Source organism: Schistocerca serialis, unplaced genomic scaffold, assembly GCF_023864345.2.
Source record: "Schistocerca serialis cubense isolate TAMUIC-IGC-003099 unplaced genomic scaffold, iqSchSeri2.2 HiC_scaffold_1351, whole genome shotgun sequence".
Taxonomy (NCBI): domain Eukaryota; kingdom Metazoa; phylum Arthropoda; class Insecta; order Orthoptera; family Acrididae; genus Schistocerca; species Schistocerca serialis.
In genome coordinates, this window is record NW_026047571.1 from 2,936,287 (window position 1) to 2,952,367 (window position 16,081).

Genomic DNA, 16,081 nt, shown 5'->3' on the forward strand with positions numbered 1-16,081 from the left:
TCATCACGCGGCATTAGTTGCCAGACGATAAATGTAAACATTTCTGAGAGTAATGCGTCCAATCTGAAGATTTTCAGTTACGTCATTTCGAAAAAAATGATGAAAACGTTATGTTTTCTGCGGTTTTTACTACGAATTACCACTTCTCGCTTTTTCTCGTGTAATGTGGCTGCCAGAGTTCGGTTCATGCAAAATCTTAAGGTCCTAGGTCAACTATAAGGCAGCAAAAGCAGCCAAAAACTGAATTTTCAAAAACTAAAACTTGAATTTCTGTGCCTCTTTCTTGGTGACTGCAACAACTTAGAAGCTTCTACTACGTACAGAGTGATGCGACCGCAAACGTCATCACGCGGCTTTAGTTGCCAGACGATAAATGTAAACGTTTCTGAGAGTAATGCGTCCAATGTGAAGATTTTCAGTTACGTCATTTCGAAAACAAATGTTGAAAACGTTATGTTTTCTGCGGTTTTTACTACGAATTACCACTTCTCGCTTTTTCTCGTGTAATGTGGCTGCCAGAGTTCGGTTCATGCAAAATCTTAAGGTCCTAGGTCAACTACAAGGCAGCAAAAGCAGCCAAAAACTGAATTTTCATAAACTAAAACTTGTATTTCTGTGCCTTTTTCTTGGTGACTGCAACAACTTAGAAACCTCTACTTCGTACAGAGTGGTGCGACCGCAAACGTCATCACGCTGCATTAGTTGCCAGACGATAAATGTAAACGTTTCTGAGAGTAATGCGTCCAATGTGAAGATTTTCAGTTACGTCGATACGAAAACAATGTAGAAAACGTTATGTTTTCTGCGGTTTTTACTACGAATTACCACTTCCCGCTTTTTCTCGTGTAATGTGGCTGCCAGAGTTCGGTTCATGCAAAATCTTAAGGTCCTAGGTCAACTACAAGGCAGCAAAAGCAGCCAAAAACTGAATTTTCATAAACTAAAACTTGAATTTCTGTGCCTCTTTCTTGGTGACTGCAACAACTTAGAAGCTTCTACTTCGTAAAGAGTGGTGCGACCGCAAACGTCATCACGCTGCATTAGTTGCCAGACGATAAATGTAAACGTTTCTGAGAGTAATGCGTCCAATGTGAAGATTTTCAGTTACGTCATTTCGAAAACAAATGTTGAAAACGTTATGTTTTCTGCGGTTTTTACTACGAATTACCACTTATCGCTTTTTCTCGTGTAATGTGGCTGCCAGAGTTCGGTTCATGCAAAATCTTAAGGTCCTAGGTCAACTATAAGGCAGCAAAAGCAGCCAAAAACTGAATTTTCAAAAACTAAAACTTGAATTTCTGTGCCTCTTTCTTGGTGACTGCAACAACTTAGAAGCTTCTACTACGTACAGAGTGGTGCGACCGCAAACGTCATCACGCGGCTTTAGTTGCCAGACGATAAATGTAAACGTTTCTGAGAGTAATGCGTCCAATGTGAAGATTTTCAGTTACGTCATTTCGAAAACAAATGTTGAAAACGTTATGTTTTCTGCGGTTTTTACTACGAATTACCACTTCTCGCTTTTTCTCGTGTAATGTGGCTGCCAGAGTTCGGTTCATGCAAAATCTTAAGGTCCTAGGTCAACTACAAGGCAGCAAAAGCAGCCAAAAACTGAATTTTCATAAACTAAAACTTGTATTTCTGTGCCACTTTCTTGGTGACTGCAACAACTTAGAAACCTCTACTTCGTACAGAGTGGGGCGACCGCAAACGTCATCACGCTGCATTAGTTGCCAGACGATAAATGTAAACGTTTCTGAGAGTAATGCGTCCAATGTGAAGATTTTCAGTTACGTCGATACGAAAACAATGTAGAAAACGTTATGTTTTCTGCGGTTTTTACTACGAATTACCACTTCCCGCTTTTTCTCATGTAATGTGGCTGCCAGAGTTCGGTTCATGCTAAATCTTAAGGTCCTAGGTCAACTACAAGGCAGCAAAAGCAGCCTAAAACTGAATTTTCAAAAACTAAAACTTGAATTTCTGTGCCTCTTTCTTGGTGACTGCAACAACTTAGAAGCTTCTACTTCGTACAGAGTGGTGCGACCGTAAACGTCATCACGCTGCATTAGTTGCCAGACGATAAATGTAAACGTTTCTGAGAGTAATGCGTCCAATGTGAAGATTTTCAGTTACGTCATTTCGAAAAGAAATGTTGAAAACGTTATGTTGTCTGCGGTTTTTACTACGAATTACCACTTCTCGCTTTTTCTCGTGTAATGTGGCTGCCAGAGTTCGGTTCATGCAAAATCTTAAGGTCCTAGGTCAACTATAAGGCAGCAAAAGCAGCCAAAAACTGAATTTTCAAAAACTAAAACTTGAATTTCTGTGCCTCTTTCTTGGTGACTGCAACAACTTAGAAGCTTCTACTTCGTAAAGAGTGGTGCGACCGCAAACGTCATCACGCTGCATTAGTTGCCAGACGATAAATGTAATCGTTTCTGAGAGTAATGCGTCCAATGTGAAGATTTTCAGTTACGTCATTTCGAAAACAAATGTTGAAAACGTTATGTTTTCTGCGGTTTTTACTACGAATTACCACTTCTCGCTTTTTCTCGTGTAATGTGGCTGCCAGAGTTCGGTTCATGCAAAATCTTAAGGTCCTAGGTCAACTACAAGGCAGCAAAAGCAGCCAAAAACTGAATTTTCACAAACTAAAACTTGTATTTCTGTGCCTTTTTCTTGTTGACTGCAACAACTTAGAAACCTCTACTTCGTACAGAGTGGTGCGACCGCAAACGTCATCACGCTGCATTAGTTGCCAGACGATAAATGTAAACGTTTCTGAGAGTAATGCGTCCAATGTGAAGATTTTCAGTTACGTCGATACGAAAACAGTGAAGAAAACGTTATGTTTTCTGCGGTTTTTACTACGAATTACCACGTCTCGCTTTTTCTCGTGTAATGTGGCTGCCAGAGTTCGGTTCATGCTAAATCTTAAGGTCCTAGGTCAACTACAAGGCAGCAAAAGCAGCCAAAAACTGAATTTTCAAAAACTAAAACTTGAATTTCTGTGCCTCTTTCTTGGTGACTGCAACAACTTAGAAATTTCTACTTCGTACAGAGTGGTGCGACCGCAAACGTCATCACGCGGCATTAGTTGCCAGACGATAAATGTAAACGTTTCTGAGAGTAATGCGTCCAATGTGAAGATTTTTAGTTACGTCTATACGAAAACAATGTAGAAAACGTTATGTTTTCTGCGGTTTTTACTACGAATTACCACTTCTCGCTTTTTCTCGTGTAATGTGGCTGCCAGAGTTCGGTAGTAGATAGTATATGGGGCTTCTGGAACACTTTGAGGACGTATACGTACCGTCCTTAGCACCGTACCCATACGTGACGTCACAACTGCTCGCTGCTTGCTCTGGCAGCTCTCCAGTGCAGATGTTACGCACGTGCGCACACACACACACACACACACAAACACACACACACACACACACATACACACATTCACACACACACACACACACACACACACACACACACACACACACACACACAATCAGCATGTACTAAGCATTTAATTTTTTTATTTTCTTTTTACAAATTTATCCAGCTGTTGTGTGCATTGCTGAATCCAAGCCACTTTACCAAAGCTTTTCTTCCTATCTTCCGTATTATTTTCTCCACAATATATGATGATGGATATTTAGTTTTTTGCAACTCTTCAACATAGAAAGCTCCAGCTATGGGCTGTGATTTGTAGTCTTCAAGGAGATACGTTCTCGGATTGGTTTCTTGCACTTTACGTATTTTGAAAATTTCCGAGGACCAGTTGGCGGTGTACCCTTTGTCTAAGACTGTTTTCTGTTTACTAATTCTGACGTTATCACCAACTTTGAGTTTTGACCGCCGTGGATCAATCTTTTTAATTTTGTTATACACAGTAAATAGAAGACTATTATCTTTTACATCCACTGGTCGCATTTTAATCGTTCCGTGTGTCATGTGATTATACTGATGGACCAGATCTTGTACAGTGTTAATCCATTTGTAGGAGCCCTGAGCAGTAAATTTTCGGAACATAAGACTCTTGAGAGTTCTGTTAAAGCGTTCAACTACGGATGCTTTCATATTTGAAAAAGTGGAGTAGTGATTAATTCTGAGTGTCTGCATTAACTTTTTAAAACTAGTATTGTAGAATTCTTTTCCTTGATCAGTTTGTAAATTTACTGGGGCCCGCTTACTTTTTATATATATTTTTTTAAGTGCGTTTGCAACTGCAATTCCAGTTTTAGTCTTCAGAGCAGCGACCCATGCATATTTTGAATAAACGTCAATTACTGTTATCAAATACTTATACCCAGAATTCCATTTAGAATATGCAATCATATCGACTAAGTCTGCTTGATGCAGATCATCAAGTCCTTTCGTGATAACTGACCGCCTGGGGTACGTTCGGCGAGCAGGACGATGAAGCTCATCAGCAATAGCAGCTTGCATTTTCTTCTTTTTTTTCTTCTAACTTGCTACTTACTGAAGGCAATATGCTTTTCGAAATGACACAGTTGTGATAGAAATGTTTGCTTATATGGAGCTGGAAGGGGGGCGGAGACACCAGGAGGAGAAAGAGGAGCAAGGGGGAAAAAAAGAAAGAGAACACGTATTTTAGGAAGACGTTTTATTTTCAAAATACCATCGCATAATTAATCGTACATTAGTCTTTGCTAAACATCGATCATTTTCCTCATCAGCAGTATTGAAAGATTTTTTGAGCAATTTCAATGATGGACAGTCCAGAGATTGCATGTTAACTACTCTGCCATGATCTGTGCCCAATAAAGTCGTCGTCCAATCTGCTTTTTCCAGACCCATTACCATAATGTAGTCACAAGATTTGCACAACTCCCAGAGCTTATTTCTCGCAGTAAGTAGTGACACTCCATCCATTCCCCACTGCTGATGAAGGTGATTGCGTGTCACCCACGAGTTTATCCTCTGAGTTTTCTCCGATAAGGTGCAGAATGCTAAAACTTGTGCGATAGTTACAAATTGCTATGCAATAACTTGATTGCCGTCCACGAGGATAGCAGCAGCTTGTTTAGGCACAAAATTATTTGCATCGTCTTTGAATCCTTGCAGGTCTACGAAAGCTATCTTCATTCTGTCATGATGTGAGAAGGAAAAAAGAAAAAAAAAAATTGATGAAGGTATCGTCTAATTTCGTTTAATGTTTTGCTAGTATCATTGTAAATCCCAATCCATCACCGACTTCTCTTACCTGACAACCAGATAATGTCTCTCTCTCTCTATATATAGACGATAATGGCGATGATAAGAGGAGGAGGATAAAAGGAGCAGCCACCTCGGTGCAACGTAGACTGATAGCAGTTCTCTAAAAGCATCTAATTTTATTTCCTATTTTTTTTTCAAAGCAGAAGTTATTACGTAAAAGCAAAAAAAAAAAAAGGATGTAGAGGATGCTGTATGACAATAATAGCAATGTTAGCAACAGCAGGAGGTTCGCAGCTGTTCCAGGAGGGGCTTTAAACCCCAGCTGTGTAAAAGGAAGAGAAGAAGACGAAGTCCGCTGGCAAAAAAAAATTTCATTGCTTGAAAGGTCATAGTGAACATCTGCACATGTGATCGTGGCTGGCGGGACGTACTGTTTTTTCTTGTTCTCAACCATCTGGCGTAAGCAGTTACATCATCATCGCCCTTGCTTTCGGACTGGCGGTCATTGTCCTCGTCCAACAGCTGATCTCATGTGAACGCATAAAGTCAATGCATGATACCGCAGGGTGGGAAAAGAAAAAGCCTCTCTCTGAGGATATGGAGGGACATTATCTGATTACATGACTAGCAAATAACACGGTAATATGATGCAGCACGGTGAGAGAAGAACCATACGAGTCTCTGAGAATACAATGTCAATAACAACTCCATCAGTAGCAGCGGGGGACGTAGCATTTCTTTACCAGGGGTGAATGTACTCCAAGAGAAGCAATGTGTAGTATGACTGCAAGAGTTTCTCTCTCTCTCTCTCTCTCTCTGTGAAAGTAGCAGAGAAACAAAAATTTTTTTATGCCTATAGACCAGTATAAAGCGACAGACGATTCCACTCTGTCGTATTCCTTCAGCTGTGCGAGTGCCCGTGCGAGTGTCAGTATTGGAATTGCCTTTGCTGTCGGAGAGAGTGTGTGAAACACATAGCTGGCTCAAAACATGTAAGTCTGACAAGTATTACTTAGTGCTACTACTACTAAGTGGCATATAGTTTTCATCTACTAAGAAGTTGTTGTAACTCAAGAGAGAACAGGGATGCCTCTCGATCAGTGTTGCAGAGTCTGAAGTATCTGGGAGAAGGAGGAGGCTCCAAAACTACGCTGCGGCTGTCGTCTCTGGAACAGGGGGAGAAATATCCCATCCTAAATGCGAGACGGACGACGACGAAATTTGGAGCAGCGGTCGTAGTATACTTGAAGGAGTGCAAAATATTGCTTCCTGCAAGATTCACCACTCTCAGTGATGAAGAATTGGAATTTCTGAATTCCGGAACAGTTGCTCTGATATATCGTGGTAGGAAAAATAGTATGGATATCATTGACTTTGAACCTGTTTGATAAATACTAACATATGTTTCCTTATACTAATATTACGTAGTTGTTAGCATATTGTGATACTAACCATGTCTATTCAAATACGGAAAGTGTCAGCAAATGGCAAGATTAAGGAAATAGATTTGCAATCCTTAAAAGACGATACCTGTGGCACACATTTTGATACACATGACACATTAGTATTTGCAGTAAAAGTAATAGGGTGTGGTGAGGATGTAAATGCATATTCCGAATTGAATGGAAAAATAGTGCAGCTAATTCAAACAGAGTGCTTTAAACAAGGTGAGCATTTTGCTGCTTTTCAAGTCTATGACAAATACGAGTGTACTTATTACACAGAGTTATATGTTACCAAGTTTAATAATCTTGTTGATGCTTACATCAAAGAGATTTTGTTTGTGTTGTATACAATTTGTTCTCATAATGCATTCAGTTGTCAATTTGATTTTGTAAATGGAGCTGCTTGCCTCAAAACGTGGCTAGAGAGTGGGGATGTTTCATTTATATATTCAAATTGTAATGTCCTGTTGTCTGCCATATACGATATTTTGAGAAGCGCTGAAAGTGAATAATGACCGAACCATCGCCAAAGCGCATTAAGCTGAATCATGATCATCAGGAAAGTAATGCTCTGGAATGGGTTTCGGTTGAAAGTGCGTTCAAAAATAGAATATGTACAGGTGAGATATCTAACCGAGGAGGGTTTAAGGACCCAAAATATTTCTTGGATGCATGTTTCTCTGTCTTTGAGAACATAATGCGTAAAATTAACAAGCCTCTTAAAATTAATTTTTCACTCATTTGCAACTTTGTGCTGCCCAAATCGGGTGACGTAGAAGACAAGTACTTAAATACAAAGAATTTAAATATATTCTCCTCTGACATTACCGAAGAGTGGTATTCAACTAAAATTAGGGATGTACTGTTAAATAAACTGGAGAAATTTCAATTGAGAGATTCAGGTTGGGCGTTGCGTAATATAGTAAAACTATGTATTAATGTTAACGAAAACAAAGGGTTTTATGCAGGACGTCACACGAAACTGCCAAAAGTGATTGCGAATAAACATGCAGTAATTAACGTTCACTCGAAAGGTAATGCTTGTTTTAAATGGGCAATTCTAGCTGCTTTGTATCCTGTAAGCAAGAATGCGCACCGTGTGTCTGCCTATTTTGCACATGCAAACAAATTAAACTTTTCTAATATACCGTTTCCTACAGAGCTAAAGCATGTCCATATATTCGAAAAGCAGAATGAAAGTGTGTCTGTCAATGTGTACGGTATACAGTACTCGGATTATGAGTGGATGGTTGTTGAAGAAGAGGGAGAAGCGGATGAGGAGAGAGAGGGGGCAAGAAGGAGGACGAGGGAAAGGTCGAAAGATATCCGAGTTATACCACTGCATATTACAAAGTACCAAAGAGAAAAACATGTAAATTTATTAATGTTGCAGCTAGAAAATACAAATATAAATCATTTTTATTATATAAAAAGTTTGTCGAAGCTAGCACATTATAGCATTACTGCTCATCATAAGTCTGTCGTGATATGCCCCCGTTGTCTGTCTTATTTCCATGCAAAACAGAAGTTAGAAGCACACTTGCTTGACTGTGCGCAGTTTAAGCCAGTCAACACTATCATGCCAAATGAGCACAATAAATATATAAAATTTTCCAATTTCAGAAATAAGCTAAAGCTGCCTTTTATAATATATGCGGACACTGAGTGCATGCTGCAACCAGTTGCTGGCTGCAGTAGAAGTAGTAACTCTGATCAAATACATTTACATACACCATTTAGTATTGCATATTACATACATTGTACTTATAATGATGACTATTCGGAATTTCAGTTGTATCGCGGTCGTGATTGCATGCAGTGGTTCACGAAACAGCTGTATGCAATTGCTGAGTATGTGAACGGTTTCTTATTACAAAATAAAGAGATTATATTAAGCCCAGAGGAAGAATCAGCCTTTCACTCTGCACAGATCTGTCATATTTGTAAGGAAGCCTTTGAGGCAGGCGATGTGAAGCATCGTGACCATTGTCATTTTACAGGCGAGTACCGCGGTGCAGCGCATGCTAGCTGCAATGTAAACTACAGACCTCTGTTTACAGTGCCTGTCGTATTCCACAATCTGTCCAATTATGATAGTCATTTCGTAATTACAAATATTTGCGAGCAACTAGTGAATGAGACCGGGAGGAGGAAAACTAAATTAAATCCAGGCCGCGTTTCTATATTACCATCGAATATGGAGAAATACAAATCTTTCACGAAGAGCATTCAAGTAACACATAAAGACCGGCACTGCTACATAAATTTCCGATTTATAGATTCATTTAATTTTTTATCATGCTCGCTAGAAAAGTGTGCATCTTACCTAAAGCCAGAGGAACTCAGGATAATGAGGAAATACTTTCCTGATGATCATGAATTTTATTTAGTCAATCAGAAGGGTATATTTCCATATGAGTATGTGAGTGATGAGAGTGTTTTATCAGAAGAACACTTACCGCCGATTCAGGAATTTAAAAGTTTGCTGACTGGTGGAAGAACTGTCTCAGAGTGTGATTATCAAAGGGCGTGTAATGCTTGGCATTTGTTCAAGTGCAAGACACTGGGGGAATACTCGGATCTTTATTTAAAAATTGATGTGTTATTGTTAAGCGATGTTTTTGAAAATTTTCGAAATCTCTGCATTAAAACCTATGAGTTAGATCCCGCGCATTATGTTACTTCACCTGGATTGGCTTGGGATGCATTATTGAAAACCACCAAAGCAGAATTAGAACTCATCACAGACATTGAGCAACTTCAATTCGTCGAACGAGGTATTAGAGGCGGCATTGTTCACTGCTCGTGTAGACATGCTGTGGCAAACAACAGGTTCATGTCTAATTATGATGAAAATAGTGATGAATCCTACATTATTTACCTTGATGTAAATAGTCTTTACAGTTGGGCAATGATGCAGTACCTCCCAGTTTCACATTTTTCTTGGCTCAACGCTGAAATTGTTAAAACTTTTGACGTAAACAACATACCGGATGACTCTGATATAGGCTACATTCTGGAAGTAGATCTTGAATATCCTGAAAACATCCACGATATGCATTCTGATCTACCACTATGTCCTGAGAAAATGATACCACCATCTAGCTGTGTGGTAGGCAAGGCTAGTGCTCCCAAAAAATTAATTTCTACTTTGTATGATAAGAAAAATTATGTAATTCATTATAGAAATCTCAAACAGTGTTTGCAACATAATTTGAAATTGAGAAAGATTCACAGAGTACTGTCGTTCAGACAACTTCCATGGATGAAACCATACATCGATATTAACGCACAGAAACGTATGGCAGCAAATAACGATTTTGAAAAGAATTTTTTTAAGCTAATGAATAACAGCGTCTTTGGTAAGACAATGCAAAATGTACGAAAGATGAGGGACATAAAACTAGTAACTTCATGGGATGGTAAATATGGAGCATCTGCAATGATTGCAAAACCAAATTTCAAGAGGAGCGTTATATTTCAGGAGAATTTAGTTGGTATTGAATTAGACAAACTCAATGTAGTGTTTGACAAGCCTATATCTGTAGGTATGGCGATTTTAGACATTTCAAAGACGCGTCTTGTTGACTTTCATTATGGGTATATACTGAACAAGTTCCCTGTAAAAGATGTAAAACTGTGTTACACTGATACCGATAGTTTAATTTACCATATTAAAACTCAAAATATTTATGAGGATATCAAAAGTGATGTGCAAAAATGGTTTGATACTTCAGGTTTTCCCATTAATAACAGATTTAACATTCCACTTGTGAATAAAAAGGAGGTTGGACTATTGAAAGATGAATTAAACGGCGAACTTATTACTGAGTTCATAGGCCTGAGAGCTAAAATGTATGCACTAGAGACCGAATCACTACGTGTAATGCAGAGAGCGAAAGGTATAAAACAGTCATCTATTAAAGCATTGAGCATCGATGATTATCGAGAATGTATGTTGAATTTAGATGTTAAAACTTCTGTACAGTATATTATTCAATCAAAGTCTCATGTGGTATCAACTGTTAAACAACAAAAGCTTGGTTTGTCTGCACATGATGATAAACGTTTTATACTGTCAGATAAGGTAAATACTTTAGCGTGGGGTCACTACCAACTGAAAAACAAAGAAAACTTGACAAACGTCTGACTAATTTTATTGTGTGTGTGTGTGTGTGCAATACTGTCATTCAGACAACTTCCATGTGAATTTGTAACTGATTTGTATACAGAAAATAACAAAACATTATATATTCATTGTAACTTTTTCTTTATTTACTGAGTGAAATTAAAAAAAAAACCACATACAATAATTGTTATTTTATTTCATCCGAAATTTTCTTTCTGCACTCTTTACAATTCTTTTTAATAGGAGGTGGTCCATCAATTTGACAACGTGCATTCACATTATAATGCTTGTAACAATGTTGATACTTAGAAATAAGAGCATCATTTTGAAACACTTGTGGTAAACTGTGAAATATATGAGAAAGATCACATAAAGAGGGTAACAACTGTTTAGGAAATAAGTAATAATCAATTGCATTTAGATTTTGACACTGTTGCACAGTAAGTTTCCTATAAATTCGAGAGAGCAGTTTACAAACATTTTTCGATTTAATCCACTCGAACAAGAAGTAAGCATCATCATCAGCAACAGAAGCAGCAGCATCAGGAGCAGCAGCAGCAGCACCTTTCTCTTTCTTATTAGCACAGTCCAATCCATAATCTTCCAATCGTAGCATTTCAACATCTTTATGAATAATAATAATTTGTTCTAGAATATTTAGGACGAGTGGACAGAGCAGATTTTTTGAATACACTAATGTTTTACAGTCACTGTTCTCTTTTAGCAATGAATCGAGTGAACAATTCAGTGCACTGAAAGAGGCCTCCATGTTATGAACTTGCAGTACACATTCACAACCATCACTTAAATTAGTCACTAACACTATCACTGGATGATTCTCGGACTTAGCGGTAATTATTATAACTTTGTTCATATTTCCTTCTCACAAGCTACTGGTGTGAGGGGGGAGCAAACAGGACAACAATGATCAAATGCTTGCACTTTTTTTTCCTCCTCTTATATATATATCTCTGAGTATGCCTTATGTGACCTGATTGGCTGGACGGGGAACAAATCCTCCTTACACAACATCTATTTTTTTTTTCTTCTTTCTTTCCAGCTTCCCATGTCTTTTCCCCTCCCATTCTATATCCGCGTACGCTTTGTGACTTGATTGGTTGATGGAGTCATTTCAATCACTGAATCATGAATGACCAGGCAGTAAGCTATTGTATTTTTAGCAAATGCTTCTTTTGTTTCTATTTCAATCTTCATGTCAACGACCGAAGATTTCAGTGTTTCGTCTTGATGAGAACAATCGATGAAAAATATAGGACAGTTCTGAAATTCAGTACGGTTCATGAGCGGGTTCCCTCTTCTTACACTGCTATCTCCATAATACAGCGATTGAAAATTGGCATACATTTCAAACGCCTGTGCAGTATTCTTCGTGTCAAAATCAACAGCAAAATTCTCCTCTGGGAATTTAGAAGAATTTAAATACACCTTCAAGTTTGATATGTTTATTTTGTCGAATACACTAGAGTCAGCAGTAATCAAATTTCTGTTTGACTGAAAAGCCAATATTACATACCTTGCTGTTTCAAGAGCTGTATTAAATTTAATTTGCCATGTCCATGAGTTAATTTCTGGCGCAATGCTTTCAACCAAATCCCAGTGACGAAAAGGTAGAGTCAAAGTGATATCATTTTTTAAGATATTCCACAGTGATATTTGTTGCTTTTCAGACACCTGAACATGCGGCATTTCCCAGTGAACTTTTTCCAACACAATTTTTGATTTAGTATCTGCTTTATCTGAGACAATACAGTTAATATCTTGCCTGCTACGAATCAGTATCAGTTCATGGCGAGCATTTAAAATAATCTTTTTGTAATCCTCTGCAAAGCCTAAGATCATTTTAAGCGGAATGCAAAAATTAAAACGACCATCATCATCGTCGACTAACTCTTTCAATTCGCCTCTTGCCCCCCATCCGGCATTTTGTAATGCATTTGCGTCACCTGGTGTAAAAGAAGCATATCCTTTCATTAATGTTGCAATTCCTGGATTACGTACATGATCGATAATTTGGTTATTGAGACGGTACTGAATATCCGAAAACAGATGAAGTGCACAGTTTTTTGTTAACTCAATATCAGTAGCTTTTCCCTTTCCCTCTGCATTGACAAGTCGTCCTTCTATATACAGCAGACTCTCGGAAGGAAGCAGGTAAGTGTTTTCATTTTGTATAACAATTGATATGGAATCGTTCTGAGCAAAAGCCGGTTGACCAAAAGGTTTATACTTATGATACTGCAGGCGACTAACCGAGTCATCGACGAGAATTTTTTCTCTTACATTCAACATTTTTTTTTTTCCTTAGCTTCCTCCTCCTCCTCCTCCTCCTCCTCCTCCTGTTTGATCACTGAAAGTCGGACGACTCGAATGAGAGTTTGCAGATGAAGGTATCAGTATTTATAGCACTCTGTATGCCAGTGACGACAGAATTTCTCTGTTGTGTGGAGTTAAAACATTTTTGACTTTTCTCTTCTTTGCTTTTCTTTTCCTCTTCTTCTTCTTCTCCTCCTCCTCCTCCTTGTTATTATTGCTCTCATTGTCAAGGTATCTTGTGTCCTTGCTTATGCAGGCATTCTGTTTGTATACGATACCCATTACCGTATTTTCCTCAAATGTAATCGCACAGTTATCTCTTCCCCGTCAAAATCAACAAGATTTCCCTCTTGATCTCTAATTGACACACTTAATTCTGAAACGTATCTTGCAACTACTGGCATATAAATGGGTGAATTCGGTGTTTCCACAATCTTATATCCTGGTGGTACAGCAGGCCAGAACTGATGCAATGTATGTGTAGGTTCCCCATTGTGAAATGAACCTCCTGAGATGTTACAGTCAACACACAAGACATTAACACTTTGAATGTTAACTGAATATTCGGCAGTCTTCAAGACTTTTTTATCCACTACAGTTTTTGCAAACCCTAAAACTGAACCTATGTTGTCTGGGAGATTAAAATCTATAGTAAGATTACTCCTAATCTGACATCGATTCAGTGTTTTATTGAAGGTAATATTTAATTGCAAGTCATGCTTTTTCTTATTTATCGAGTTATCACTGCTAACCTTCAAGTTGTACGCTTCAATTTCTTTCAATAATGCTGAAAAAATGTCGTGCAGTTCATATGTTCCATGTTTCAGACTAACTTTATCCAAAATTTCTACATCATTCAAATAGTTGTAGAAGTAGAGATTATTATTTAACGATGTAATATTGTGAATGGAATTATATGTAAAAAGGTTTAGCAGAGCAATTTCGTAAACATGTGAGGATAAATTCAATGCAGGATTGAAGAGAGCAGTTAGAAGTGATTCTTTACCCGTCAGACTTAACGTTATGCCGTGTTCAATGTCCATTGTTAGACTACAACTATACCCTGCAAGACTGTCTGTTTTATGTTGAATTCAGAAACCTTAAACATAAATGGCCACATCTCTGGCTGTTAAGTGACTGAAATGTATTGTAGTTATATTTTATCGTACAGTTTTTCAGATACCTTACTATTTCCGGAGGAGGTGGTAAATTTCCAAAGCTGTCGAAATAGTAGACAATTTTGCCTTCCTTTCTGTAAGCTACCCAGTGTGAACCTGGTTCCTCTTCAGTATTGAGATTAATAATTGCACACTCACAAGTGTTAGGTCTTGAAGGTAAAGTATCTCTCATAAAGACACCTCGAAAGTGTGCTATCTGCAGCTTTTTAGCATAGTGTTCTAAGTCAATGTTGGTAAGAGGTCTTGTAGGAAGACTGTTTATGGAGAACTTTTTTTTTTATTATTCCTTGTTCCATTTATACCGGCCAGATACAGACCGAATCCGTTTTTCCTGTATGGACCCAAGTACAGCCCTTTTCCATCACGCAAAGCAATTGCTTCAAGTACACGATGATGCCTCTGCATTTCAGCTAACTCCTTTCGAGCACTTTTCGCATCATTAACAGCTTTAGCAATTCCAGCAGCACCTCCGGCTAATCCTCCAAGTGCTGATAAAGCAGCAAATATTGGAATTAGAGGTATTATTCCACCTGTTTTGGGCACAGGTATTATACGTTCTCTGTCTAATAATTTCCCCACAGCTTTCGTCGGAGCAACCTGTGATGCGATTTTACGAGCCACTTTCACAACTGTCATCAGATTAGCACCAGGCTTCAAGTACTTAAGTCCACTTCGAACTTTTTTAATTACTTTGTTCAGTATATTACCACCTTTCTTTCGTCCAGAACTTTTCTTCTTCTTCTTCTTCTTCTTATTCAAACCCATACCCATTTTAACTTTAGCTTTCATTGCTCCAGTTACTGCCAGCGCAGCTAACTTTTCCTTCAAATTAGCGTCTTTTGCTTTTACTCTACTCCACGCTTATCTAGCCAGAATTCTGTCTGCTTGATGTCTGTCAGGCAAACTGTCTGGATGAGTTGCGTAAGCTATGTCATGTTCTTTACACGCCTCATCTAGTGGATTGATACCGACATCGCCTCTTTTGAGTCTATCCTCTAACTTTGTGCCAGGACCACAGTAGGAGTAGCCAGGTATGTGAAGTTCAACAGGTAGTTTATTAATCATGCGGTTAAGCAGGGAACCACCACGTTTTTTTGTCCCTCTCTTATTCTTCCCCTTCCTCAACTTATTTTGCTTGTTGTTGTTGTTGTCGCGATGTTTCTTCATAGCTTGAGTGTTAACTAACGACTGGTCTGTTTGACACCCAGAATGCTCTATTATAACAGTATTTGTAAGATAGGAATTGTTTTTTTTCTCCAGACAAAATGGTGGTGCTTGTTACAAATCTGTCAGATTGGCCGAGTGGTTAAGGCGCTAGATTTAAGATCTTGTAGGAGGGAGCGTGGGTTCGAATCACATATCTGACAATTTTTTTTTTTTTTTTATAATCATGATCATTGCCCGAGTGATAAGTTTGCCACCTAGAGTGCTCTATTATAATAGTAATTGTAAGATACGTAGAGTCCTTAGTGTACTTAAAGATGCAATTCAGGAAACATGCACTTCAACTTCCTATTAGACCTATTGCTGAACACAGAAATGAACTGCAAAGGCAAGATCGTAGGCATGGTGATCTATTTCCTGATACGATTAGGTGTATTATTGCAGGTCCTTCCAATTGTGGAAAAACAAATGTGATTGTTAATCTTCTAATTCATGAAAATGGTCTCAAATTTAAGAATGTCTACGTATTTTCCAAATCGCTGCAACAATACAAATATAAATATTTGGAACAAATTTTTAAAAACCTGCATGATATTGGCTACTTTACATTTTCCAGTAAAGAAGATGTAATACCACCAGATCAAGCCCGA

General features: G+C 38.3%; 1 protein-coding gene across 1 annotated transcript; it reads right to left on the bottom strand.

The window, feature by feature from the left end:
* Positions 1-11,841: 11,841 nt before the first annotated feature.
* Positions 11,842-13,065, bottom strand: LOC126440143 (uncharacterized). Its single transcript, XM_050090600.1, has one exon. It carries the CDS (start codon positions 13,063-13,065, stop codon positions 11,842-11,844), a length of 1,224 nt encoding a protein of 407 aa, XP_049946557.1.
* Positions 13,066-16,081: the final 3,016 nt, after the last annotated feature.

Excerpts from the sequence above, each read along its gene's own strand:
- LOC126440143 (XM_050090600.1), bottom strand. The coding sequence starts at position 13,065 with ATGTTGAATGTAAGAGAAAAAATTCTCGTCGATGACTCGGTTAGTCGC.